This window comes from Schistocerca cancellata, chromosome 9, assembly GCF_023864275.1.
Source record: "Schistocerca cancellata isolate TAMUIC-IGC-003103 chromosome 9, iqSchCanc2.1, whole genome shotgun sequence".
Lineage (NCBI taxonomy): Eukaryota > Metazoa > Arthropoda > Insecta > Orthoptera > Acrididae > Schistocerca > Schistocerca cancellata.
Window position 1 is genome coordinate 326,493,375 of NC_064634.1, and position 27,197 is coordinate 326,520,571.

At 44.0% G+C, this 27,197-nt stretch overlaps 1 protein-coding gene across 5 annotated transcripts in view; it reads left to right on the forward strand.

The window, feature by feature from the left end:
• Positions 1-1,612: 1,612 nt before the first annotated feature.
• The window catches only part of LOC126100576 (PAX-interacting protein 1), a 176,914-nt gene continuing 151,329 nt past the window's right edge, over positions 1,613-27,197 (forward strand). For 4 of the 5 annotated variants that reach the window (XM_049911194.1, XM_049911196.1, XM_049911197.1 and 1 more), the window contains exons 1-6: positions 1,613-1,839; positions 1,928-2,112; positions 2,812-2,989; positions 5,504-5,675; positions 7,360-7,670; positions 17,113-17,268. In XM_049911194.1, coding sequence (XP_049767151.1) covers positions 1,702-1,839; positions 1,928-2,112; positions 2,812-2,989; positions 5,504-5,675; positions 7,360-7,670; positions 17,113-17,268 — 1,140 coding nt within the window. In that variant the 5' untranslated portion in view covers positions 1,613-1,701. Of the gene's footprint in view, positions 1,840-1,927; positions 2,113-2,811; positions 2,990-5,503; positions 5,676-7,359; positions 7,671-17,112; positions 17,269-27,197 lie in introns of those variants that run through there. The other variant, XM_049911198.1, reaches the window with a different exon arrangement.

Genomic DNA, 27,197 nt, shown 5'->3' on the forward strand with positions numbered 1-27,197 from the left:
GCGTCGTGCTTGGTAACTCAGTCGGTATAGCACTTGCCCGCGAAAGACAAAGGTCCCGAGTTCGAGTCTCGGTCAGGCACACAGTTTTAATCTGCCAGGAAGTTTCATATCAGCGCACACTCCGTTGTAGAGTGAAAATTTCATTCTAGAAACATCCCCCAGGCTGTGGCTAAGTCATGTCTCTGTAATATCCTTTCATCCAGGAGTGCTAGTTCTGCAAGGTTCGCAGGAGAGCTTCTGTGAAGTTTGGAAGGTAGGAGACGAGGTACTGGCGGAATTAAAGGTATGAGGACAGGGCGGACGTCGTTCTTGGGTAGCTCAGTCGATAGAGCACTTGCCCGTGAAAGGCGAAGGTCGAGAGTTCGAGTCTCGGTCCGGCACACAGTTTTAATCTGCCAGGAAGTTTCATATCAGCGCACATTCCGCTGTAGAGTGAAAATTTCATTCACCCCCAGGCTGTGGGTAAGCCATGTCTCCGCAATATCCTTTCTTCCAGGAGTGCTGGTTCTGCAAGATTCGCAGGAGAGCTTCTGTAAAGTTTGGAAGGTAGGAGACGAGGCACTGGCGGAGTTAAAGTTATGAGGACGGGGCGTGAGTCGTGCTTGGGTAGCTCAGTCGATAGAGCACTTGCCCATGAAAGGCGAAGGTCGCGAGTTCGAGTCTCGGTCCGGCACACAGTTTTAATCTACCAGGAAGTTTCATATCAGCGCACATTCCGCTGTAGAGTGAAAATTTCACTCTAGAAACATCCCCCAGGCTGTGGGTAAGCCGTGTCTCCGCAATATCCTTTCTTCCAGGAGTGCTGGTTCTGCAAGGTTCGCAGGAGAGCTTCTGCAAAGTTTGGAAGATAGGAGACGAGGCATTGGCGGAATTAAAGTTATGAGGACGGGGCGTGAGTCGTGCTTGGGTAGCTCAGTCGGTAGAGCACTTGCCCGAGAAAAGCAAAGATCCCGAGTTCGAGTCTCGGTCAGGCACACAGTTTTAATCTGCCAGGAAGTTTCATCGTTTGTGCTGCATTTGACTGAAACGTGATCGTCCATTTTCAGATATTTTTGTGGTCAATTTTGCAACTGCAACACTTTTACAGATCTTCATCAACATATGTTGAAGGCGTCCCCCGTGGCTGTTCGAATAAGTTAAAAACTTTTTTTTTTGTTCCAGGGGGTAGAAGCTCTTTAGTTCTATCTTTATCGTAAGTTCAGCTGCGGATCGAAACAAAGCAACCTCTACTTTGAGGTTATTTCTCAGGGACAACGCCGTTACAGCAACCTGCAAGATTTTTTTCATTCTTTCTAAGGTCTTACTTAATTTTCAATTAGGAGCTTGCTCTGAACGAGTGTATACCGTAATGGATAAAATTTATTCTGATATTACTTTCGCAAACAATCTTATAACCTTTTAAATGAATTACTGTGTGTGAAAGTAATGTTTTTTTTTGTATTGTGATAAATTTGTTAACATGTTTTCAACTTAGCAGTCTACTAAATCCCGAATCGGGATATATATCGTTTTAATCGGTTACGTATACTGCCGACTATCGATATACCTGATGTATGTCTCCGCACTGATAATCGAAGGGAATATTTATCGATTTCAATTTTGTTTGTGTATACTTACGCCCGCCAAAAGTGATGTTGTTCGCACCATCAAAGATAATAAGTAGCGCCATTATTGTTATGTTGTTTAGATATGTGTTGAGCCATGGGAAGCGAAAATGAAAATGCTGACAGCAATGTAAAAGTTTACGGGCGTCTCGGAGAAAATGAAGACATAATTCTCACTGATACTTCACTTTTTAAAGATGTTAAATTTTATATCAGCGGCAAAGCTCAAGATAATGTAAGTTTTTGCTCACTCGATGCTTAAGAAATGCTAATGTGGAACAGCTGATTGTATTGTAGCCCTGTAAATAAATATTTTGTTGCAGGTTTTGCGTTTGCTGTTGGACGGCGGCGGGGAGCGTATGAATTATTTTTATGATTTTGTTACCCATTGCATTATAGGTGAAGATGCGTCTGAAAGTGATATTAGTGATGCAAAGGAATTATATGAAGTGCCAGCTGTAAATCAGAATTGGGTTTTACTATCAGCGCAGTGCAGGAAACTTTTACCGTATCCTTTGCATGAAGTTATGATAATCCTTTATGAAACCTTAGGAGCAGTCACAAGACAGAATTGTTTAAAAATTGTTGGAGCATTAGTTGGAAACCCTTTGATATTGGACTTCGTTCTCCCACGGTATCACTTGGATCATAGGCCGAAGTGAAGCACTTCTTAGTGTAACATGTTTATTGTAACTTACGTGAATTTCGCTGCTGTCAGTAATGAAAGCTGAAGTAATAGTTTACTACCACTCCTATTGTTCTGCTGTGATGGAGCCCTGCCTAATGAGTTGTGATGCAGGATGTGCAAGTTGACCATTAATGGCTAATTGTAAATGTATTATGTAAAACAGAAGTGTGCTTAATCTATCATGAAGGGATGTGCTGTTTTGGAATTACAGGAGAGTAGTGGACGTTCAGTGATGTGACAATCTTTTTCTGGGAGCTCACTTTTGCACAGGCAAAAATTCCCTTTTTTCTTGTCATCCAAATAGTGTGTGTTTGGTGAACCATTAACTTCACTTTTACTGTTGATGATCATAAATACTGACAAATTCTTGGATTTAGTTGAAGATGTGATGAAATCTCTGGATTTTGCCTGTCTTGGGGGGTGGGGGAGATGTGGCTATATTTCATTGCACTTGCTTACAAATTGAAATAATGAAATGTGTGTGAATTTATTTGATAATTTCTTTAATCATGTGCTTAGTACATCAGGATTCCCACCAGAAGGAACACAGCTTTTTGTTAGAGTCACAGCATGCCTCTCTCAGCTCAGCTACGAAGATGCCAAAGCCCTTTGGGCAATGGTAACATTCAATGGTGGTAAATGTCAGCTTCAGCTTGATAGAAGCTGCACTCACTTGATTATATCAAAACCAGCTGGTGTAAGTGGATAACAACTCAGTGTTTTATGAAGGATTTTTATTGTGTTTCGGTTTATGTGCTAATAATTTGTATAATTGAAGACTATAATTTCATGAATATAAGCTAACAAATTTTTCCTTCAGTTGTAGGCCTACTGCATTGTACTAATCTGTTATGACCATTTAGCACATTTGTCAAGATGATTCTGTTTGATATGGTTAACTACTTTTAGATTGAATTTAGTTGAAGATATATTGCCTTTTATAGTAACATTCCTCAGTATATCTAAACTGTTACTTTTTAATTATTGAACTCACAACCAAATTATGAGTTGCCAACTTACGGCTTTGCCAGCTTACAACCAGTTTGTTACCTTGTGACTAACTTGGACCTAAGGTTATGTTACGGATCAGTCTGTCACCTGATCCAAAATTTTGGGATAAGACAGTCACATACTGACCAACTAGCTTGCAAATACCTTGCCATTATACTTTTCAGAAATGATTTCATGTCTGTTGCGTATGAGGAAAGATGTTATTCTCATTTAGTATTTACTTTATTTTCTAAAGGGGTGCTACTAACCATGCCATTGAGTGCCCTGAAACCAATCTGCTTCACTTTGCCCTGTACTGTTCAGCATTCCACCTGCCTGGATGTTGAACTCCACCTCTCCGGTGGCTCCATAAAACCCTTCCGCCATATACGTCTGACCAACTATTAACTCCTAGCCACATCGACCATATATATTCATTCGATGTGTTTGTTACAGGTTTTGGCATTATAACATGGACGGTCAATTGTGAATAAAGGAAGTAATAGATCTCTGGTCGTTGATAGAGCACTGGACAAATGCTGTCAGCTTATAATAAAGATTGCCTGCACAACACTTGTGTAACCCACCCCATAATAATGCTAAAGTGTGTGGAATACATGCAAAATAGGTCTAACAAGGGATATGAAATGTATACAAAACAGGACAGCACAGGTTATTTGACTCATGGGACAGTGTCGAAGAAATGCTTGCAAACCTGAACTGTCAGGTGTTTAAACATGTACACCAAATATCCTACAAAAACCTATTTACATATTTACACAGTTCCAAAAACCCATATCGGATACCACGTAGGTATCACTCCATAAGGATCCCAGATACTTGTTTGGACAATTACCTCATTTGTAGAGGCATTTAAGTCTTACTTCCCTCGTCTCAAGAATGAATGGAATGGGAAGAAACTTTAGAACGTTGTAGAATACAAAGTTCCCTCTGCCATCACTTCATAGTGATTAGTAGAGAGCAGGTGGAGATGTAGATATCATTACGGTGACCCAAGTAAGAGGCCTGTCCTGTGCTAGTCTCATCAGTATATGCTGGCCTACCAGACCAACCTGAGGAAACTGTCATGCCATAACTCTGCTGTAATGTGTGCACTGCCTTTTATGTGGGCATGACTAACAACCAGCTTTTCACTCGAATGAGTAACACATTATCAAACTGTAGCCAAGAGCAAAGTTGACCTCAGAGAGACAGAATATGTTGTTGAGTACTACATAATATTCTTCAGTGGCTGCTTCAAAATCCATGCTGTGTGAACCCATTTCCCTGATTACCTGCTTCTCATCGTGCAGGTGGGAATTGTCATAACAGCTCCCTCATTTGCACAATTCTTCTGACCCAGTGAGGTGGGACAGTGGTTAGCACACTGGACTCGCATGTGGGAGGACGATGGTTCAAAGCCGTGTCTGACCATCCTGATTTAGGTTTTCCGTGATTTCCCTAAATTGCTTCACGTAAATGCCGGGATGGTTCCTTTGAAAGGCCACAACTGACTTCTTTCCCCAGCCTTCCCTAATCCGATGGCTTAGTTGTGTTAGCTCATGTCCTAAAGCTTTGTGACAAATCCGATATCGTTTGTGTGCCTGTAAGCTGGCAAATGCTACACAGTAGTTGGTTTCCTTTACTCCTTCCATTATTTGTATTCCATCCAGTATTGTATTAATATAACAGTGTAAGCATTATTGAAACAGCATTTGCTTGATGCTTTATTGGAAATGATTATTGACTAATTGCCTTCAGGCAAGACAAAAAAAGGATTTCTTTTAATGAGTATCTGAGGAGTTAGTATCATGCTGGAACACTCGTATTGAAAGATTTTAGTCACCTACGAACATTAGTAATAAATGTTATACAAATTGGGGAGAGCTGTAAAGGAACCTGCAGCAGTTCATGATGTGAGTTCCTGGAGGAAGCATCTCCCTCCGAGGCATTTATTTGTCATATATGTCTTGTAAACAACTGTTCTGGTGTGGTACTAATCCTTGTGACACAGGAAGGTAGCACATTTCTTGGAACACCAAAAGATATTTATCCACCAATCAAAAACAATCATATCAGTAAAGCATTGTGCAATTGTAGTTACCCATTTCATTATAATACATTTATAAAGTACCATTGTCTCATAGTAACCGTGAACAGTTAATTGGATCTGTGGTGGAGTTGTTTGCAGTTTTGTTCAAGAAGTGTAATTTGTTTGCAGGACAAATATGAGTGTGCACTACGAAAAGGTGTTCAGATAGTGACTCCTGATTGGATACTGCGCTGCATTTCAACGCGTTCTTTGTGTGATGAGAAGCAGTATGATCCACGACTTTTAACGTTCCCCAAGCCTCAATCTCCTACACAACAGACATCAGATTTTGAGTTAGCAGGTTTGTGTTTTACATAAGCAAATTTTATATATGAAGTATGTCCGGAAAGCAATGCAGTTTTTTTGGTGCTGGCACTTAAAGTGGCTGCATTGTGTTCCGACTGGTTGGGTTAAGTGGGGAGACTTGACTTCAAAGGAATACCTTCGCTAGTCCGCTCTGAGCAGTTGAGGTGTCAGGATTTTTGCCTCCCCGCTCCCTGTTTAGTGCATGTGACATGAAATGCGATGGGATTCTTACTCGAGCAATGTTATGCAATAACAAATCTCTTGTAGAGACCCGCCAATTGATTGTGCAATCTTATAAGGCCATCAACCGGTACAGTCAATGGCAATTTGGGACAACCTGTTAAATTTTAATCATTGGTTGAGTGTTTGGATGATTGCGGAAACTTTCAACATTCCCAATACACCTATACACGAACTGGTGACTGATAAATTGCGCATGAGGAAGCTGTTTGCCAATTTGGTTTCCAAGCTTTTGACGGACAATCAGAAGAATTACTGGGTGGCGGACATGGCTGAACTTCTCGAATGCATGGAAATTGAACCTTCTTTCTTGGACAGTGTCGTTATTGGGGATGAAACATGTTTCAAGTACTACCCAGAAACAAGAGGTTAAAGCTGTGAGTGGCACACTGCAGTGTTCCCCAAAACCAAAAAAAGTGAGAATGAGCACACTGTTGAATGCGTTGTCACAAAACTTTGTGCACGCTGTCTACTACATTGATAAAAACTACAAAAGAGAGTTGTCCGAGTGAGAAATGGGATCGCCACTACCCAGGAGTTCCTCCAAGACAATGCTCTAAGACCCACTGCTCTGTGCGTCTGTGAGTAGCTGGAGAAACACAACTTGGTGACCCCACTGAAACCTTCCTATAGTCTGGACATGGCTTTGACCAACTTCTTTTGCTTCCCGAGGATCAAGGCCGCACAGAAATGAAGCTTTCCAGGATGCCTTCTGCCCATGGCAGAGCCACTGTCACAGTGTGTAGGTGCCGAAGATAATTACTTCAGAGAATATTAAATGTTTCTAATGATATCTATTGTAAATCTGTTGGTTTTAAAAAATGCATTGCTTTTACAGACACATTTTGTATATCATGTTCTCATAAATATTTATGTATCACTCTATATAATGAGATTTGATTTTTTGACATTTGGTACTATTTTTGCACAGTTGCGTGATATAATAAATGTGGCTGTCAAAGCTTAATGATCTGTTTTGTTGGTAAGGTTGCAGCAATTCCTTTCTGTGATTTTTGTACTCCTACTGTTCTGTGTCATTGCTTTCCTCTTTAGCGTTGTCCAGGGCTCTTTACATTTGTAAATTCAAAATGCATTGCTTTTACAGACACATTTTGTATATCATGTTCTCATAAATATTTATGTATCACTCTATATAATGAGATTTGATTTTTTGACATTTGGTACTATTTTTGCACAGTTGCATGATATAATAAATGTGGCTGTCAAAGCTTAATGATCTGTTTTGTTGGTAAGGTTGCAGCAATTCCTTTCTGTGATTTTTGTACTCCTACTGTTCTGTGTCATTGCTTTCCTCTTTAGCGTTGTCCAGGGCTCTTTACATTTGTAAATTCAAAATGTTTGTTGATCAGTTGAATAGCATTCTATTGCTCTGCTGCAAATTGTGTACTTTCTCCTGAAAAATATTTGCCTTCTTACAGGGGATTTGTCTACAGCTGAAATATTAGGTTTCTCAGATGTGACTAACTTCAAGCAAGAGCAACAGCCACAACAGCAGCAGCAGCAGCAACAACAACAACAACCACCGCCACTACCACCTCCACAGCAGCAGCAACAACAACAACAACAGCAACATCAACAACAATTATTGCAGCAGCAGGATGGCACTATTCTGTCATTGCCTACGGCATCTCTTGGCATCCAACAGGCAGCTGGAGCAACAGTTAACAAAGCTTCTCTTCTTGAACAACTGAAGCAGCGTATGCCTTGGAATCAGCCACCACAGCAACAGGTATGGTGTCCTGATACTCTTACATAGAAAACATGATTTGATCTACAATAGTTAACACTTGTAGATTAAATGTCAACTACAGTGATTAAAGGTAACTTTTTGTCACCTCATGCATAAACTGTTGGCTCAAATTTATTATGACACCTTTGTAGAAGTGACATCCACTGTTTGGCCACAATAAGTTGACTCTTCATAAGGTGGTTTTTGGGAATGGCAGCACGAGACATGCCTTGCCCCTGCATTAGGAGTGTTGAGAGCAGGAGTGAGGGGAAAGGCAGTGCTTACTACTCCTGCAATGCTGGTACCGTTACCCGTATTTCGTGCTCATACGAAAGTAGAAGTGACACACACAGAAATATTGACAGCACTCATATACAAATGAATGTCTTTCGATTAGTGCCGATTTTCTTCATTACTGGCAGCACCAGCAAAAAGGGTCAGCTTACCGTGGCTAAACAGTGCAGCATGTAGCTCATAGCATATGCCATGTGGGCTAAAAGAGCATTGCAGTGTCTGCGGATCTTCACTTACGCGCTTCTGTTAGCAATTCCTTATTGTAGGTTTCAACCAATTGGGTGATAGTATACAGTAGCCAATGAGAATCGCCTGAGCTTATAATGTTGTTTTTTCACTAATATTTATCTGATTTTTCAGAATATTTCATGATTTCCTTGTTGGTGGTTAGGGTAGGACCTAATATTTCGGCGTAAAGAGAATGCCAGCAAAGTCAATTTACGAAGCAAAGGAAATTACTTACGGGCAGTGTGATTGGTTATCCATATCCAGCTCATGATTTGTCATTTTCATTTCCCATCATTTATCACGTGAACCATTGCCAATTACAGTATGCAATAGTACAGTCACAGACACTGTAAGTGCATGTTTACCTGTCACATGTATATGTCTAAGGGGACCAACAGGTGGCCTTTGTGCATTTTGCTCTCTGCTGCCTTAAGTAAAAAAAAGTGATTTATCTTAAGTTATAAGATGGAGCGATTGTTACTGTTCTACCGGACAAAAATACACTTGGTAGTACAATCATGGGTTTTTAAGTTTGCTCCAGGAGGAGACCGAGCGGATACTACAACACATAAAAACTTGCACTTGCAATTCAGACTAAACTCAACCTTTACATGCATAATAGTTTCATAGTAACAAGCCCAGACAAACATAAAAATTTAATTATTAATTTAATGCTGTAAAAATTCATGGAATTGTGGGGTAAACTTTATGCAAACCTCAGTTTTACAATTTGTGAGTCTATGAGTAAGATGGTGGTATACCGTATTTACTCGAATCTAAGCCGCACTTTTTTTCCGGTTTTTGTAATCCAAAAAACCGCCTGCGGCTTAGAATCGAGTGCAAAGCAAGTGGAAGTTCTGAAAAATGTTGGTAGATGCCACCACAACTAACTTCTGCCATCGAATATATGTAGCGCTACACTGGCATGCTTTGTAGGCACAAAGATAAATACTGGCGCCAAAACCTCTGCGTCAGTAAATAAATTTTTAAAAAAAGGTGGAAGACGAGGTTTTTTTTCTGCGCCCCGAGTTTCGACCACTGCATTTTCATACATTATCCAATGAAGTAAATACAAATTCCGTATTGTTCATCTTCGAATGTAGCAGAATTTCAATGTACTACGAAAATCCGACTGGCAAGACTGTTTGGGATGTTTGTCAATATGGCCAACTCTATGTTGTGAATTTTTTCCTACCTGTGAGAAGAGATGGTTGCTAATAGGAACCTGATGAAATATGAATCACATGCAGTATTATCTTCACCATAAGAATAATATGAATATAAACATTTTGTCATGTATTCTTTCCTGTTTGCTGCTATCTCATTTATATCTTGTCTGCCTAATAAACTACGAAACTAGATTGAGACAACGGCAACCGTGGAAGAATATACGTATCTTGTCATGTTTATATTCGTATTATTCGTATGCCTAATAGTGATACAGTCAGAAACGAAGCACGGCAACTGACTAGATTTTTAAATCTAAGATGACTCTAATTTCTGTGCAGAATTTGATGTACTAAAGAAGCGGCCCCAAAGATTTTCAAACAGAAAAATTTTCGCCTAACTCTCGCTCAGAACATGTTCTATCATACGCAGTCTATTATTTGGTTCTTGATCATTATCAAAGAAAGCAGCAGTGTAAGTAACAGCAAATAGCAGTCTCTTGTCATTGTTTCGCTAATGAGACGATTCCTCTCTCTCTCTCTCTCTCTCTCTCTCTCTCTCTCTCTCTCTCTCTTTTTTTTTTAATTGTAAGCGGCGGTAGCACGCACAAAAGCAAGCCATGCCGCGAGCGGCGACAGGCTGTAAACACGCACTATCAGAATGCGACAAACAATGCATGACACAGTACAGTAACGCATTTTCAGCTTTGAGTGACGTAAACACCTATAACAAAGAGAACGGCATTTATCAGATCAAAACAAAATAAGCAATCGATTCAAACCAGACGAAGCACGTGAAAAAGGAAGGGTACCCGTATAAATACGGACGGAGCGCCTGACGCATAGCAGTGGCTACCTGGTAAAGCTTAACTGCTAAGCTTACGACTCGAACCAAACTACTGTAATTGTATCTTCTTTCATTCGACCTAAATTGTGTATCATATTACAATGGACCAACTTTGTTTCGATTTGGAGGTGTGGCCTAAAACTTTTCTCTCCCCTTGAATTTCGAGTCTAAAAATTTCAGATGCGGCTTGGATTCGGGATTTTTTTTTCCCTTTATTTCAAGTCTCACTTTGCAGGTGCGGCTTAGATTCGAGTGCGGCTTAGATTCGAGTAAATACTGTAATAGCCCAGTGAAAAAAGACCAAAAAACGTCAAATATAGCAAATATTGAGAGTAGTCACAAATATTGGTAGGTACAATGGTAGTTGGGAGTGCCACAGACAACATACTAAAAATCTTGACTGATGGGTACTGAGTGTGAGGAAGGAGGTATGTTTGAAAGTCACTTTCATATAATTTTCTTGAATAACTCGAAAACTACAGCCTCTACTGAAAATGTATTACTGTACAAAATTATACTACATTAAATTTCATACAAATAAAGGTCTTATTCATTTCTTCTCTAGGACTAATACTTTGTATGAAGAGAGCTATAGAATATTGAAAATTTCGTGTGATCAACATGCGCTGTAGCTTTAGGTGGCTTTCACAGGACAATTTGAGGTATTTTCCCAGCTTGACAGAGCACAAATGTCCTGTATCAAACTGTTCATCTCCATTTCCTTTACACCACTGTGGTACGTTTTGAATGGTTATTTTTTACATCCTATGTATTAGACAGCCCTGGTCTGTCCTATATGCAGTTATCAGTTGCATGGATTGATCACCATGGTCTCATTTCATCAAAATGTGTCTGTGACTCACGAGTAGCTGGCCGCACGAGTGGGCTTTCACGATGGCCCAAAATCGCAGGCCGCATCTGTAACAGATCAGGCCTACTGATATGAAGCCCATCATTTCCCACTACCGTATTTACTCGAATCTAAGTCGCACTTTTTTCCGGTTTTTGTAAGCCAAAAAACCGCCTGCGGCTTAGAATCGAGTGTGCAAAGCAAGCGGAAGTTCTGAAAAATGTTGGTAGGTGCCGCCACAAGTAACTTCTGCAGTCGAATATATGTAGCGCTACATAAGCATGCTTTGTGGGCACAGCGATAAATACTGGCGCCAAAACTTTTTTTTTTTTTTTTTCCCCCGAATTTCGACCACTGCATTTTCATACATTGTCCAACAAAGTAAATACAAATTCTGTATTGTTCATCTTCGAATGTAGCAGAATTTCAATGTACTACGAAAATCCGACTGGCAAGACTGTTAGGGATGTTTGTCAATATGGCCAACTCTACGTTCCGAGTTTTTTCCTACCCGTGAGAAGAGATGGTTGCTAATAGGAACCTGATGAAATGTGAATCACATGCAGTATTCTCTTCACCATAAGAATAATACGAAAATAAACATTTTGCCATGTATTCTTTCGTGTTTGCTGTTCTCATTTAAATCCTGTCTGCCTAATAAACTACGAAACTAGAGTGAAACAACAGCAAACGCGGAAGAATATACGTATCATGTCATGTTTATATTTGTATTATTCTTATGCCTAATAGTGATACAGTCAGAAATGAAGCACGGAAAATGTAAGATGACTAATTTCTGTGCAGAATTTGATGTACTAAAGAAGTGGCCGCAAAGATTTTCAAACGGAGAAAAATTTGCGCCTAACTCTCGTTCAGAACATGTTCTATCATACGCAGTCTATTATTTGGTTCTTGTTGATCATTATCAAAGAAAGCAGCAGTGTAAGTAACAACAAACTGCAGTCTCTTGCCATTGTTTCGCTAATGAGACGATTCCTCTTCTTCTTCTTCTTTCTTCTTCTTCTTCTTCTCTCTTTTTTTTAAAGGCGGCGGTAGCGCGCACAAAAACAAGTCCGGCCGCGAGCGGCAACAGGCCGTACACACGCACTATCAGAATGCGACAAACAATGCACGACACAGTACAGTAATGCATTTTCAGCTTAGAGTGACGTAATCACCTATAACAAAGAAAACGGCACTTATCAGATCAAAGCAAAATAAGCAATCGATTCAAACCAGACGAAGCACGTGAAAAAGGAAGGGTACCCGTATAAATACGGACGGAGCGCCTGACGCATAGCAATGGCTACCTGGTAAAGCTTAACTGCTAAGCTTACGACTCGAACCAAACTACTGTAGCTGTATCTTCTTTCATTCGACCTAAATTGTGTCTCGTATTACAATGGACCAACTTTGTTTCGATTTGGAGGTGCGGCCTAAAACTTTTCTCTCCCCTTGAATTTCGAGTCTCAAATTTCAGGTGCGGCTTAGATTCGGGAAATATTTTTTTCCTTTATTTCGAGTCTCATTTTTCAGGTGCGGCTTAGATTCGAGTAAATACGGTAATTTGTAGGCCTGCCCGTCAGGTCTAGTCTCACCAACCTGCCCGCAGGCGACACCTTTTTGTGTGTGGCATGATGCAGTGGATTTTCATGGTTTATCCCAGGATCCTCGGCAGACCAGAGGGCAGGGGCAATGGATTTCAGAGATTGCGACCGTTTCACTATAAGTACATTGTACAGTGCGGCATTTTATAGACATTTTATTTATTCTATTACGTTTTGGCAGTTTGAAAGAAGTTCTTATATTAGAAAGTATGGACGATAAAAATAATTAAATTGGTGCAGTCGCTGGAGGTTAGTATTCTGTGTACTCTTATATTTCTAGAAAGAAAAATGCCAATAGTTGTAAAATGAAATGACTGGCATTGATGGCTGGAAGGCTCCATCTGAGGAACGTTATCTGCTGGGTTGCATGTCTTCGTTCAGGTGATGGCGCATTGGGTGACCTGCATCTCAGTGATCAGGAAATGATGATGAGGACAACACAACACCTTGTCCACGGGTGGATAAAATCTCCTACCCATCTGGGAATCGAACCCAGGCCCGCCGCACGGTAGGCAAACATGTTACCACTCAGCTAAGCCACAATATCTCTAAAATAATAGACATAATGCAGTGGATAACAACTGATATAATGAATATAGTAGAGCCAATATTTCATTGGCGGTCATCTACAGTGTTGGTTTACACAACTCTTCCCCACCTTATACACTTCTTTCGAGAGGACTACTTTTTTCTGGGGTTATTTCTAAATCAGTGAAGGTATTTTAAATCTGCCCTGCGACTCCAAGGAAATGAATATTTTTGTCACCAAGTATCGTTTGTTTTACTGAAATATCATAACATCAGTGGTCTTAATGAAACACATATTTAATTTGGCTTGCTTTCTCCATTTAAAAAAAGTTTGTTACAAAAGATGTTGATGTTAGTACCTAAGATTTTTGCTCACATGTTTAGAAATACAGAAGTCCCTACATTTATTTGTCAACTTGTGTCTTTATGCACCCTTGAGATCTCAAAATTTGTTAGGGAAGAATGGTAAAACTTATCTGGAAATCATGGAAATATCAGGGAATTTCACTTGGGGCAACCCTGATGGAGTGCGCTCTTAACTGATTTGATTATGAATCTATATTAAAAAATTTTATTCACCTTTACATGATCATTGTGTTCGCTTTTGCGTTTGGTATATTTCAACTAGATAAATATTGCCTTCTGAGAATAGCACTTTGTTTCTGGCCTGGGTCGTGTTCATGCTGCTTCTGGTGGCTATATGAGTGTTGCTGCCTCACTGTTAATGTGCTGTCATAGCTTTGAGGTGGTGAAATTGGGTAATATTAGTGTTTTTGATTCAGTGGAAGAAATACTTGATGGTTCTGGCTCAGGAGGGGAAAATGGATAATTTTGGAACTGATTAAGATTTCTGTGCAGTTGAATGTTGAAGTATGTGATAAGGAAAAGAAGTAATATAGTGTGTCATTTGCAAGAATGCCTGCTGAAAGAACATGTATAAAAACAGTTATGGTTGTATAGTGTATCACAATTTGGTTAAAGGTAAAGAATATGACATTGCAGTATCTTTTGCACTATCATCTTCACTACTGTTACTACGTAATACATTCATGGCAGCAGATGAGACACTTAGATGTTAGCAGCTGACTGTCCTCCTGTACACTCTTTTCTTGAAATTGGTGATGTGAAGGCATCACTTGACATTTCTCAAAGCTCAACTGTTTCTTCAGCATTTTAATTCTGTGTCATCTTTTTCATTTGTTCTATATAGATGTTTGATAGTTGATGAAGATATGTCACATTTTTTGGGCCAATTCATTTTTGCATTATTCAAAAAGCAAGCAAGAGAAGTGTGGTATAAAGTTGTTTAGCTGTTTGTGGTGCTTTATGTAGTATGTGATTTTGGATGGAGAAGTGTGTTCAGGGGAAAAAGCACAGGAAGCAGGTGTTGTCAGACCTTTGAATAGACTACTGGAAAATTATTTCTACAAGCCACAAAAGGTTTGAGAGTATTATAAACTGCTTCACTACACATCATTATCATAAAGGAAGGTGGGCCTCAATGTTTTGCAGGAACATCAACTGTATATGATTAATATATCACCTACACCTGAGGTACAGGCAAGATTAACCTCAATTTGCTCATTGCTGAGGTGGTATTCCAATATTGGAGAGCCTCGGCAATACTGATGCAAGTTTAAAAGGGCCTAGCAATGGGCTGAAGTGTGGATCAGAATTTTTATCGGGAAGGGAGATGCAATAGGGTAATCCATGCATCTGCATAGTAAGCAGGATATCCGGGTTCGAGTCCGTGTGGTACAAATTTTAATTCAGTGTTTCAGACTATATCATTATTGTATTATGAAAAAGATAGATTGCTACTCACTATAGGGAGGAGATTCTGAGTACCAGGGAGGCACAGTGGAAAGAATGTTATGTATAAGTTTTCAGACAAATTTCTTCTTCTAAAGTAGAAAACACACACACACACACACACACACACACACACACACACACACACACACGCACGCACACACCTCTCTCCAGCCACTGTGGCTGGACTGTGAACTGTGCCTGTGTCTGTTGTGTGTAGTAATCTGGGGTGTGTGGTGGGGGTAAGGTGGTGGCATGAGGTGGGGAGGAGGAGGGTGTAGTGCTGTTTGTGTGATCAGGATATAGTGCAGGGAGGGTTTCCACCTGTGCATTTAAGAAAAAAACTGGTTTTGGAAGGAAGAATCCAGCTGGCACAGGCTGTAAAGCTGTCATTGAAGTGAAGCACAGTGTGTTGGGCAGCTTGTTGAGTGAGTGGCTGGATCAGTTGTCTTATGGCCACCGTTTGTCAGTAGCCATTGATGCAGACAAGCAGCTTGTTAGCTGTCATGTCCATGTAGGATGTAGCACAATGGCTGCAGCTTAGTTTGTAGATCACATGACTGGTTTCGCAGATAGGCCTACCTGTGAAGGGATAGGAGATGCCTGTTACTGGATTGGAGTAGATGGTGGTGGTGGTGGTGGTGGTAGTGGTGGTGGTGGTGGTGGTGGTGTATGAGATAGGTCTTGCATCTAGGTCTATTGCAGTGATATCAGTCAAGAGACAAGGGATTGACAGCAGAAGTATAATGGGGGTGGACCAAGGATATTGTATATTGCATGGAATACCACTGTGGGAGGGGTGGGAAGGATAGTGGATATGATATTCATAATTTCAGGGTGCAACAAGAGGTACAAGTGGAGAATACAACTCAGTTGCTCCAGTCCTGTGTGGTGTTGGGTCATGAGGGGGATGGTTTCTTGTGACTGGGTACATGGGATGTTGTAGGCGACTGGAGAGAGAAAGCTTGGGAAATTGTTTCTGTGTTAGGTTGGGCGGATAATTTCGGTCCATGAGGGGCTCATTGAGACCCTTGGTCTTCATGTCAATGATTGCTTCGCAGTCTGTGCCATCTGGATCCTCCCTACCAGCACCAGAATGCGCATGAGGGAACTCTTGTGTCGATACATCCTATGGTCCTGTAATCCCCCTTGCCTTTCAATGTTGGTAATTCCTGTCCATCTATGTACCCCTTCCCTGCTCTCATTCCAACATTGCACAGCCTTCTACTCTGCTAACACACCACTTATTTCCCCCTTCTTTACTCTCTTACCCGCCCCCCTGCTCTTCACCCCGAACATCATGATTGCACCTAGCAGCCCTACACTGTCCCCACTATGTCCAACAGCACTATACCTTCCCCAATTAGAACCAACCAACCCTGCAACACCCCCCCCCTCCCCCCCTCCCCCTTGTACTATGCCTCTTCCTTAGCCCATCACCCACTACAGGTTGTTGAACACTTCAGACACATGCACATTTCGTATTTGTGTGTGTGTGTGTGTCCTACTTTGTAATAAGGTCTTTTATCCGAAAATTTAAGTATAACAGTCTTTTCGTTGTGCCTGTCTGCGACTCAGCGTTTCCTCTATTTGGTGAGTGGCAATCTGTCCTTTCCGTAATACTGTTGTAATACTATCCTGAACTTTCCATTGTTTGAAAACATTTGAGAGGTTATTTACTGCACAAACATAAACTTTATGCCCTTTTTATTCCATGTATTCACATTATGTTTCAGGAAGAATGGCTTTTTGTATACGACTTCAAGCTTTATCAAACTGAAAAAAATATTAGTTGAAAAATGATTATTTTACTTGTCCAACAGTAATGAAATTGAATGGTAAATTGTCTTGCACATGGCTTGCAGATGTCTGTATAGACTGAGCTATAACAGTTTTGTAATTCAGTTTTCTTTTCCCTTTCTTTATTTTTCCAGGTCATGAAATATTAGTGGTTTGTCTTTAAGACTTTTGGGATACAAAGCAATGTGACGAATACTTTTAATCTTGAATTTTGAAATTTGAAACGTCTGGAAAATATTGTACAAAGTAATGTTTTTGGACAGCAGCAAATGTTTACTACTAATTTCTGATAAAACATAACTTTTTTCAGGCAACTCCTCAGCTACAACAGTTGCAACTAATACAGCAGCAGCAGCCCCAGCAGCAACGGGTTATGCAACCTCAGGCTGCAATGCTGCGGCAGCAGGCTCTCCTTCAACAACAGAGAGTCATTCAGCCACCTGGGCCTCCTTGGAGGCAAGTTGGGGTTAGTATGACCACATCAGACTATAATCCACATAAGCAAAACTTACTTTCCACCAACCTGTAATAAGGGCCTGAAAAATATGCGTGAATATAGATACAAAATTATTTAATAAACACCATTTTGTAGTTAGTGTATTGTATCCAGATAAACAATTTTTTCAGTGATAGTATAAAATAGCTTTATTTTCTGTACATAAATATCAAAATATTTACTAATTTCGCTTAAATATAGTGATGTTACACAACACTTGGTGAAGCTGTTATATCCTGTTGTGGACAACGAACACACAAATGGAGAAGGGTGCCCAGATAGTCAAGAACAATAGAAATTTATAATTACAGAGAAAGTACACAATTCATTTCACAGCTGAAATAGCTTCTCAAGCTCAACAACTGTTTGCAGCTTTGCTTCTCCATGGCTATCTAACCTGTTCGCGTCGAGGCCCATCAAACACTGAATTCTTCCCACGGTGTTACTTACACTAGGTTGCTCGATGGTCTGACCGAGGCAGAAATCCAAACATACCTCTCTGATCATGGTGTCATTACAGTCCATCAGATGATGAAAAAGGTAGATGCACTCTTTTTGCCTACATGCACTCTTTTTTTTCGCTTTTGATAGAGTGGTGCTTCCGTCCAAGATCAAAGCACATTATGAAGTTATCACAGCCTGACCATACATTCTGAACCTGTTATGCTGCCACCAGTGTCATTATTTTAACCCCATTCTAATGTCCTGTTGATACCTGTCCAAATGTGTAACCTGTTGTAGGGATGCTCATGAGGTCAATTGTCAGCCTCTTCCTACCCTCTGTATCAACTGCAAATGCAAACATGCTACCTCCTGTTGAGATTGTCCCATGTATCTCTATGAGTGGGCTGCCCAGGAGATCTGGCTGAAGGAAAAAGTGCCTTACACGGTCGCTCGCAAGTTTTTGGCTAGTTGGAAACCCTGCGTTCTACCATTCTCCACCTACAATACTGTTCGTCTTCATCTCGCTCCACGAAGGACATGACCACATAGACATGCGACCTTAAATTTAACACCGCGGTTGTGAAATCACCCAGCATCATGGTAGCATCCCCGTCTCCTTCTCCAGCTGTGTAACAAGCCACGAAACTTTCGCTTCATGGTGAGGAGTAACTAGGTACACAACTGGCAGGCCGGAAAGGACAGAAGGAATACTCCCGTGAAGTCTTCCTACATCCCTCCAGCCAGCAAACATCTGAGTTCCTTTGCAAACCTGAAAGGCTCTAAGAAGTCAAACAAAGGCAAATGGTCTTATCCTTTGCCGAATCGAAAATCCTCTTCTATAGTGTCGCCACGTGATACACTCTCCCGTCTGACCTCCATGTCGCTGGTGTGCACCACCAGCTGTTTTTCTGCCCTGGACTCTGCAGGCCGACAGAAGGAGAATGCTGATGCTTCTGTGGAGATCTTGGAGCAGGATCCTTCTGCCCCTGTGCCATGTAGCAGCAAGTTCGAATGCTGACACTCGGCAGCCGCTGAGGTGACACCCTTTCATTATTTCCTGGTCATGACTCTCCTCCCATGGACTGTTTGTGGTCTTCAATTCAACAAGAGGATTTACGGCTGCTCTTACAATTGCTGCGTCCACCTGTCTTCTGCCTCTACTAAACTATAAACTATATAGCGTCCTCACGACAGCTTTGAGCTCTCGCATTTCTTCTCAGGCCATTTTGACCTTACCCCGAGGAGCCGTCCTTTTTTTTTAATCTCATGGGGGAGTCATGCTGCTTATACGGGATGATGTTCGTAGTCATCTTCCAAACTACCTGCCTTCAAGCTGTTACAGTTCGCCTTTCCCTTTGTCACTTGACATTTTCCATTTTCCCTTTGTACCGTTTACACCCCCCCCCCCTCCCTCCCCCCCCTCCGTCATTTGATGTCACCAGGACAGACTTTCTCCAACTTATTGGGCAGCTACCTCACCTCTTTCTGCTGCTCGGTGACTTTAATGCGCACCGTTCCCTTTGGATTCTCCCAGAACCTATCTTGAGAGGTGCCCTCTGGGGTGACCTTCTCAATCAGCTTAACCTCTTCTGCCTTAACACAGGGACACCCACGTTCCTTTCAGGCTCCACACACACCTATTCCCATTTGGACCAATCCTTCTGCACTGCCCAGCTTGCCCATCGTCTGAAGTCCGTTCTCTCTGGCACATACTTGTGCAACCATTTCCTGTGTGCTATCCATTTACTGATTCCTACCCTACCTATGTGTGCACGCCCAAATGGCAACTAAGGCTGACTGGAGGCTTTATTCCTCCCTGGCGACCTTTGATGAACGACATTTCCCCAGTTGTGTTGACCAGGTAGAATTGTTTAGAAACTTTATTCTTACCACTGCCCAACGTTCTATTCCTCGCACTTCCTCTTTACTGTGCCTTGTCCTGTTTCCTTGGTGGACGGAGGCGTGGCATGTCGCGAACCATACGCGACTGGAACAGGAAAGGGAGGTAATGACAGTGGCACGTGAAGTGCCCTCCGCCACACACCGTTGGGTGGCTTGCGGAGTATAAATGTAGATGTAGATATAGATCATCACATTCCTCGAGATAGCAAAAAAACCTAACTGGATTTCATTCACTAGTCCTTCTAACAGTTACAGTCCCTCCTCTGGCAGCTCTCTGGGACTAAGATCTAGTCCAAAACTTCTGGCTTGACTGTAGCAGAAGATGTCATCATGGATCCTACTGCTATCTCCATCACCTTGGACCGCCATTTTGTGGAGATTTCGAGTTCCACCCATTATCACCCTGCCTTCAATCATCAGAAGCGAGCAGAGGTGGCTCTGGCGGTACCCTTCTTTTCTCAGAATCGTGAGTGCAACACTGACATCTGTACTATGAGGGAGCTAGATCATGCTCTCACTTCGTCCTGATGCTCTGCCCCAGAGCCAGACGATGTTCACATTCAGCTGTTACAGCACCGTTCTCTTGCGGGCAAGCACTTTCTGCTTCATACGTATACCTGCATCTGGGCAGAGGGCACGTTTCCCAGACACTTGCGTGAAGCCACTGTCACACCCGTTTCTAAGCACGGTAAGGACAAACACCTTCCTTCTAGCTACCACCCCATTTCTCTTACCAGCTGTGTTTGCAAGGTGATCTTCAACATTCTTCTGTAGAACCACATTTCAAAAACTTCTATTCTCATCTTGTTTGAACTGCTAATATTCCACATTTTACTTCCGCACAAAGCTGCACACCAGAAAAACATGTTCAGAAAGCACTTCCTAACATTTAATTTTATTAAAGTCCTATTTTTCAGAAATGCTTTTCTTGTTATTGCCAGTCTGCATTTTATATCCTCTCTACTTTGGATTCATCAGTTATATTTTGCTACCGAGGCAGCAAAAGTCGTGTAATAGTTTTACTTTCTAATTTCCTGCTCTAATTATCTCAATATTCTCTCCTCCTCCTCCGTCTTTTCTTGTGCCTGTGTCTCACATCTTAGGGTGTTGCATGGTTACTGTTGGCTTTGGTGTAGCTAATTTAAGGTGTAGCTGGATACCCTTCCTGTTGCCACACTCTTGTCTCCCGAAGTGGAACGTGTGTACCCAAACGATCTGTAGATAGTGTTATCAATGAGAAAGATTGTGAAAGTTTTCCAAACATTTGCAAATTGTGTAACTGAGGCATGACAAGGTTACCATAACAGTATTTGGCTAATAAGCTGTGGGCAACTGCCTAAAAACAGCATCCAGGCTGGCCAGCTACCTCACCATTCTGGATGTGTTGCTTTAACATCTTGAACGTAAATTTCATTTTAAATTTCTCCTTAATTTCCTTTATTGCTTGCTCAGTGTACAGGCTGAATAAAATGGGGGTAAGGCTACAACCCAGATGGTGTTCTAGAAAAAGTCAGGCCTAGTCACTGCATCTGTCCAAAATCCGCAGCGAACAGTGGCTTGCCCCTCTGCGGGTTCGGGTGTTAGAATAGGCCGTGGTATTCCTGCCTGTCGTAAGAGGCGACTAAAAGGAGTCTCAAACGTTTTGGTCTTATGTGATGGTCCCCTCTCGGGTTTGACCTCTATCTTTGTAAATTCTTCCGAAGAGTGGGCCAATTGGGGAAGGGCGCCTTACATGGTGTACTGTATCCGTCGTGCATTGAGACCTTTAGCCGGCTTTCTCGTCGTCGCAATGCTGTCCTGCCCGTTTTCCACCTCTTGGGAGAGGATATGTTCCTGGGTGCGATTACAACTATGCATTGTGCAGTGTTGCTTTTTGCTGAGACGACGACCTTGGACATTTTTGCATCTAAGATCCAGCACGGTAGCCAGTTCGTTGTGGTGGGGCCGCCATGTACCCTGTTGGTTGTAGCCCCCTGACAACACAGGAATCGCTATGCTGATGCCTGCGCTGTTAACTCCCCATGTATGCCAAGGAGTAGATGCCTATCCTCCTGGGGTATCGGGACTCCCGGCAATGGCCATCCTGCCAGGTGGCCCTTGCCGAGGCTGGGTGGCGCCCGTGGGGAGGGCCCTTGGTCGGAGTACGTGGCATCAGGGTGGATGACCCGCAATGAAGCGTGGTACATCATCTCATGCTGGTGGCCAGCCTCCAGCAGTCTCTAAGCGTTCTCGGGCTCAATTTAATGCTCAGAAATACGATCTGAAAATGTTCCCGTCCCTGGCCACACTGTGGGAGGAGCGTAAGTCTCAGGATGGCAGTAACAGTTATTCACCCCAGTTCCTAGTTTGTACGAGAGCTGATAAGGAGTCTCAGTTCTTCGTCGAGCATTTAGAGGAAAAGTTTGGGGAAGTGGAGGGCTTGTCCAAAATGTGCTCTGGGTCAGTATTGATACAAACGGCATCCTCTGCCCAGTCACAACGGTTACTAGTTTGTGACAAGTTGGGGGATGTTGCCGTTACGATCACACCCCATAAGAGTTTAAATATGGTCCAGGGTATTATTTACCCAAGGTGTCCATTTCGTCCGGCGCGTTCATCGGGGTCCGAAGGATACTCAGATTGCTATTGGTGCCTTCATCTCGGCCTTCGAGGGTGATACATTACCGGAGAAGGTCAAAGTGATGGTCTACCGATGTGACGTCAAGCCCTATACCCTTCCCCCGATGCGGTGCTTTAAGTGCTGGAAGTTCGGCCATATGTCTTCCCGCTGCACTTCCAGCCTCACATGTCGAGATTGCGGAAGGCCATCACATCCCGATACTCCATGTGCCCCGCCTCCCATCTGTGTCAACTGCGGAGAGCCTCATTCACCTTGCTTGCCAGACTGCAGGATCTTACAGAAAGAGCGCAAAATCATGGAATATAAGACCCTGGACCGACTGACCTATATTGAGGCCAAGAGGAAATATGAACGACTATATCCTGTGCGAATGACTTCCTCCTATGCTGCTGCATCGACAACCGTGTTAGCTCCATCAATTCAGCATATTCCAGCCAAATCACAGAGCCGTACAACTCCACATGCCCCCTTGCCCGTGGGGGGCTCTCCCAACCCCGTTGCAGCTCCTGCGCCACCTACCTCGGGAGCAACACCCTCCCACCCATTGGGGACGTCCGCTTCTCAGCCGGAGAAGCGTCCAACTTCTTGGGCTACCCTCGCTTGGAAGAGGTCCCTTGCGTCCCTCCCTTCCCAGGTTTCCACCAGCAGGAAGGATGACACCCGACAGTGGCATAAGTTCCCACCAGCGGCTGGTCGTAGGGCTTCGCGATCCTCCTCCGTCCCAGAGACTGAATCAGTGAAGCCCTCCCAGCCGGTGAAACCCAAGGTTCAGCAAGAGAAGTCCAAGAGAAAGACCTCTAAGGCCAAAGAACATGCGGTGGCACCCACCGCTCTGCACCCTTCGAGCTCTGCGTCTGAGGATGAGGTGGGGATCCTGGTGTCTGCTAAGGACCTCGATCTCGCCAGTCCCTCGGACGCAATGGATAGCACTTGCACAGGTGCTCAAGCGGAGGCAGCAGGTGGCCCAGCGGCCTAATCTGCCTACCCAGTCCCTTCACGCCTTTCTCAGCCATGGAAAATATAATCCTCCAGTGGAACTGCAGCGGTTTCTTCCACCATCTTGCTGAGCTCCGACAACTTATCAGCCTTCACCCTTTCCTTTGCATTGCTCTTCAAGAAACTTGGTTTCCGGCAATGCGAACCCCTGCCCTCCATGGCTATCGGGGTTGTTATAGGAACCGGGCAGCTTATGAAAGGGTATCTGGTGGCATCTGCTTCTACATCCTTCACTCCCTTCACAGCGAGTCTGTCCCTCTACAAACACCTTTAGAGGCTGTCGCTGTTCGGGTGTGGACGCCACAGGCTGTTACTGTCTGCAGTCTCTATCTTCCACCGGATGGTGATGTCCCGCAGCACGTCCTGGCTGCGCTGATAGCCCAATTTCCGCCACCTTTCCTGTTATTGGGTGACTTCAACGCCCATAACCCTCTGTGGGGTGGTTCAGTGGTAACAGGTCGAGGCGCCACCGTCGAGCATGTATTGACACAGCTCGACCTTTCCCTTTTAAATGATGGTGCCTCCACACATTTCAGTGTGGCGCAGCCATCGACCTTTCGATCTGCAGCCCTAGCCTCTTACTGTCTGTCCAATGGAGTGTGCATGACGATGTGTGGTAGTGACCACTTTCCGATCTTTCTGTCACTGCCACAGTGTCACTCTTCTGGGCGCCCTTGCAGATGGGCTATGAATAAGGCTGACTGGGACTTGTTCTCCTCTGTTGCCGCTATTGCGCCTCTTTCTAATGAAGCCATTGATGCGGTGGTTCACTCGGTCACCACCGCCATCATTACTGGCGCAGAATCTGCCATTCCCCATTCTCCTCGGTCCCCTCAGCGGAGGACTGTGCCTTGGTAGTCGCCTGCGATCGCTGAGGTGATTAAAGATCGCAAGCGGGCACTCCAGCATCACAAGTGGCATCCCTCAATAGAAAACCTTGTCGCCTTTAATTGGCTGCGTGCGCGGGCCTGCCGCATCATTCGCCAACACAAGCAGGAGTGCTGGGAACAGTATGTTTCCACCATTGGCCTCCAGTCTCTCCATCGCAGGTCTGGGCCAAGATTAGACGTCTCTATGGCTATCGGACCCCTCTCAGTGTCCCTGCACTGTCCCTGAATGGGGCAATTTGTACTGACTCCGACATAATTGCAAACCGCTTAGCAGACCATTTTGCTCTCAGTTCTGCATCTGTGAATTACCCACTGGCCTTCCGCTCCATTAAAGAGCGGTTGGGACATCGGAGCCTTTCATTTCACACCCGTCGTCCTTAATCCTACCATGTCCCATTCACTGAGTGGGAATTCCACAGTGCCCTAGCTGCTTGCCCTGATACAGATCCCGGGCCAGATCGCATCCACTGTCAGATGCTGAAACACCTCTCGGTGGACTGCCAGTGCCGCCGCCTCTACCTTTACAACCACATCTGGGTTGAGGGTGAGTGTCCGCCGCAGTGGCGGGAAAACATTGTTATCCTTGTTTTGAAACCTGGCAAGGACCCATTGGAGGTGGACAGCTACCGCCCCATTAGCCTCACCAACGTTCTTTGCAAGTTGCTTGAACGCATGGTGATCCGGCAGTTGAGCTGGGTACTCAAGTCTCGGGGCCTTCTGGCTCCGTCTCAGGGTGGGTTCTGCAAAGGCCGCTCTGCCACCGACAATCTGGTGAGCCTGGAGTCAGCCATCCGTACTGCCTTTGCCCGCCGTCACCATCTCATCACCGTTTTTTCGACATGCGGAAGGCATACGATACGACATGGCGCCATCACAGCCTCTCTACGCTTCATGGTTGGGGTCTTTGGGATCCACTGCCGATTTTCCTACGAAATTTTCTGTCACATCGTACCTTTCGCATGCAAGTCGCGGCCTCCCATAGTTCCTCTCGAGTTCAGCAGAACGGGGTACCACAGGGATCTGTCCTAAGTGTCTGCCTGTTTTTAATTTAAATTAATGGGCTCGCTGCGGCGATGGGAACGTCTGTCTCAGCTTCCTTGTATGCTGACGACTTCTGCCTATACTATAGCTCCATTGGCATTGCATTTGCTGAACATCAGCTGCAGGGCGCTATCCGCAAGGTGCAGTCTTGGGCTGTAGCGCATGGCTTCCAGTTTTTGACTGCAAAGACCTGTGTTATGCGTTTCTGCCGGCGACGAACCGTTCATCCTGAGTCGCGGCTTTACTTTGCTGGTGAACTTCTTGCTGTGGTGGAGACACATTGGTTTTTGGGTGTGGTTTTTGATGCCCGGTTGACTTGGCTCCCACATATTCAGCAGCTTAAACAGATGTGTTGGCGGCATCTTAATGCTCTGCGATGCTTGAGCCACACCAGCTGGGGCGCCGACCACTCTACCCTCTTACGGCTCTACCAGGCGTTAATCCAGTCCCGTCTGGATTATGGGAGCCTGGCTTATGGTTCAGCATCCCCATCTGCGTTGCAGGTGCTGGACCCAATCCTTCACAGCGGGATCCGACTTGCCACTGGTGCTTTCTGGACCAGCCCTGTGGACAGCATACTTGTGGAGGCAGGTGTCCTTCCACTGCGGTTACGGTGCCAATGTTTATTGGCCACTTATGATACGCATGTTTGTAGCTTGCCCGGGCATCCTAATTATGGTCTTCTGTTCCCACAGTCAGTTGTCCATCTCCCAGAACGTCGGCCCCGGTCGGCTAACGATTGCGGTCTATGTCAGAGAGCTTCTCTCCGGGCTTGGGGTTTTCCCTTTTCTACCTCCTTTCCGGGCCCCTCTGCGTACACCCTCGTGGTGTGTGCCTCGCCCTTGCCTTCGGCTCGAATTGGCACAGGGCCCGAAGGACTCAGTCTCTCTGGAGGCCTTCCGCCGCCGCTTTCTTTCCATCCTTGCCACGTATCAGGGCTCTGCCGTTGTTTACTCTGACGGTTCGTTGGTTGCTGGTCATGTCGGTTATGCTCTGACTCTAGGGGACCACTACGAACAACATTCATTGCCGGCTGGCTGCAGAATTTTCACTGCTGAGCTGGTCGCCATCTTTCGTGCCCTAGAGTATATCTGCTCCTGCTCGGGTGAGTCCTTCGTTATCTGTAGCGACTCCCTGAGCAGTTCACAAGCTATTGACCAGTGCTTCCCTCACTCTCGTCTGGTGATGGCTGTCCAGGAGTCCCTCCATACTCTTGCCTGTTGCGGCCGCTCTGTGGTCTGTGTGTGGACCCCAGGCCATGTTGGGATACCCGGCAATGAACATGTTGACAGTCTGGCCAAACAGGTCACCAGTAAACCATCTCTGGACATTGGCCTCCCGGAGACTGATTTGCGAGCGATCTTATGCCGCAAAGTTTTTGAACTTTGGGACACTGAATGGCGCAACCTGACCACGCCAAACAAACTCCGTCCTATCAAGGAGACGACGGATGTGTGGCGGTCATCCATGTGAGCCACTCGCAGGGACTCTGTAGTCCTTTGTAGGCTCTGCATTGGCCACACCCGCTTGACACACAGCTATTTACTGCGCCATGAGGACCCGCCTCTATGTTGCTGCGGGTCGGCCTTGACAGTGGTCCACATTTTGTTGGCCTGTCACCTTTTAACTGTGCTCAGGCAGATGTTTGCACTGCCTGATACGCTCCCTGCCCTTTTAAAAGATGACACTGCTATGGCAGGCTTAGTTTTGCGTTTTATTCGGGCAGGGGGCTTTTATCACATAATCTAAGTGTTTGTCCTTTTTGTATTGATTCTGGCCTTTGGCCTACGATTTTAGTCCGAGTTTTTAGTGTGTTTCTTGGTGGTTGGCTTTTCCTTTTTTGTCTCTATGGTCGGCCAACCACTGCCACACACTGTGTGATTTTAATTCCTTTTGTCTGGTCTCTGTCTAAGTCTTTCTTGTCCTGTGTAGCCTTTTCCATTGTTGTTTTTATTCTGTGTGGGTGTTTTTCAGTTTTGGAAAAAGGGACCGATGAGCGTAGCAGT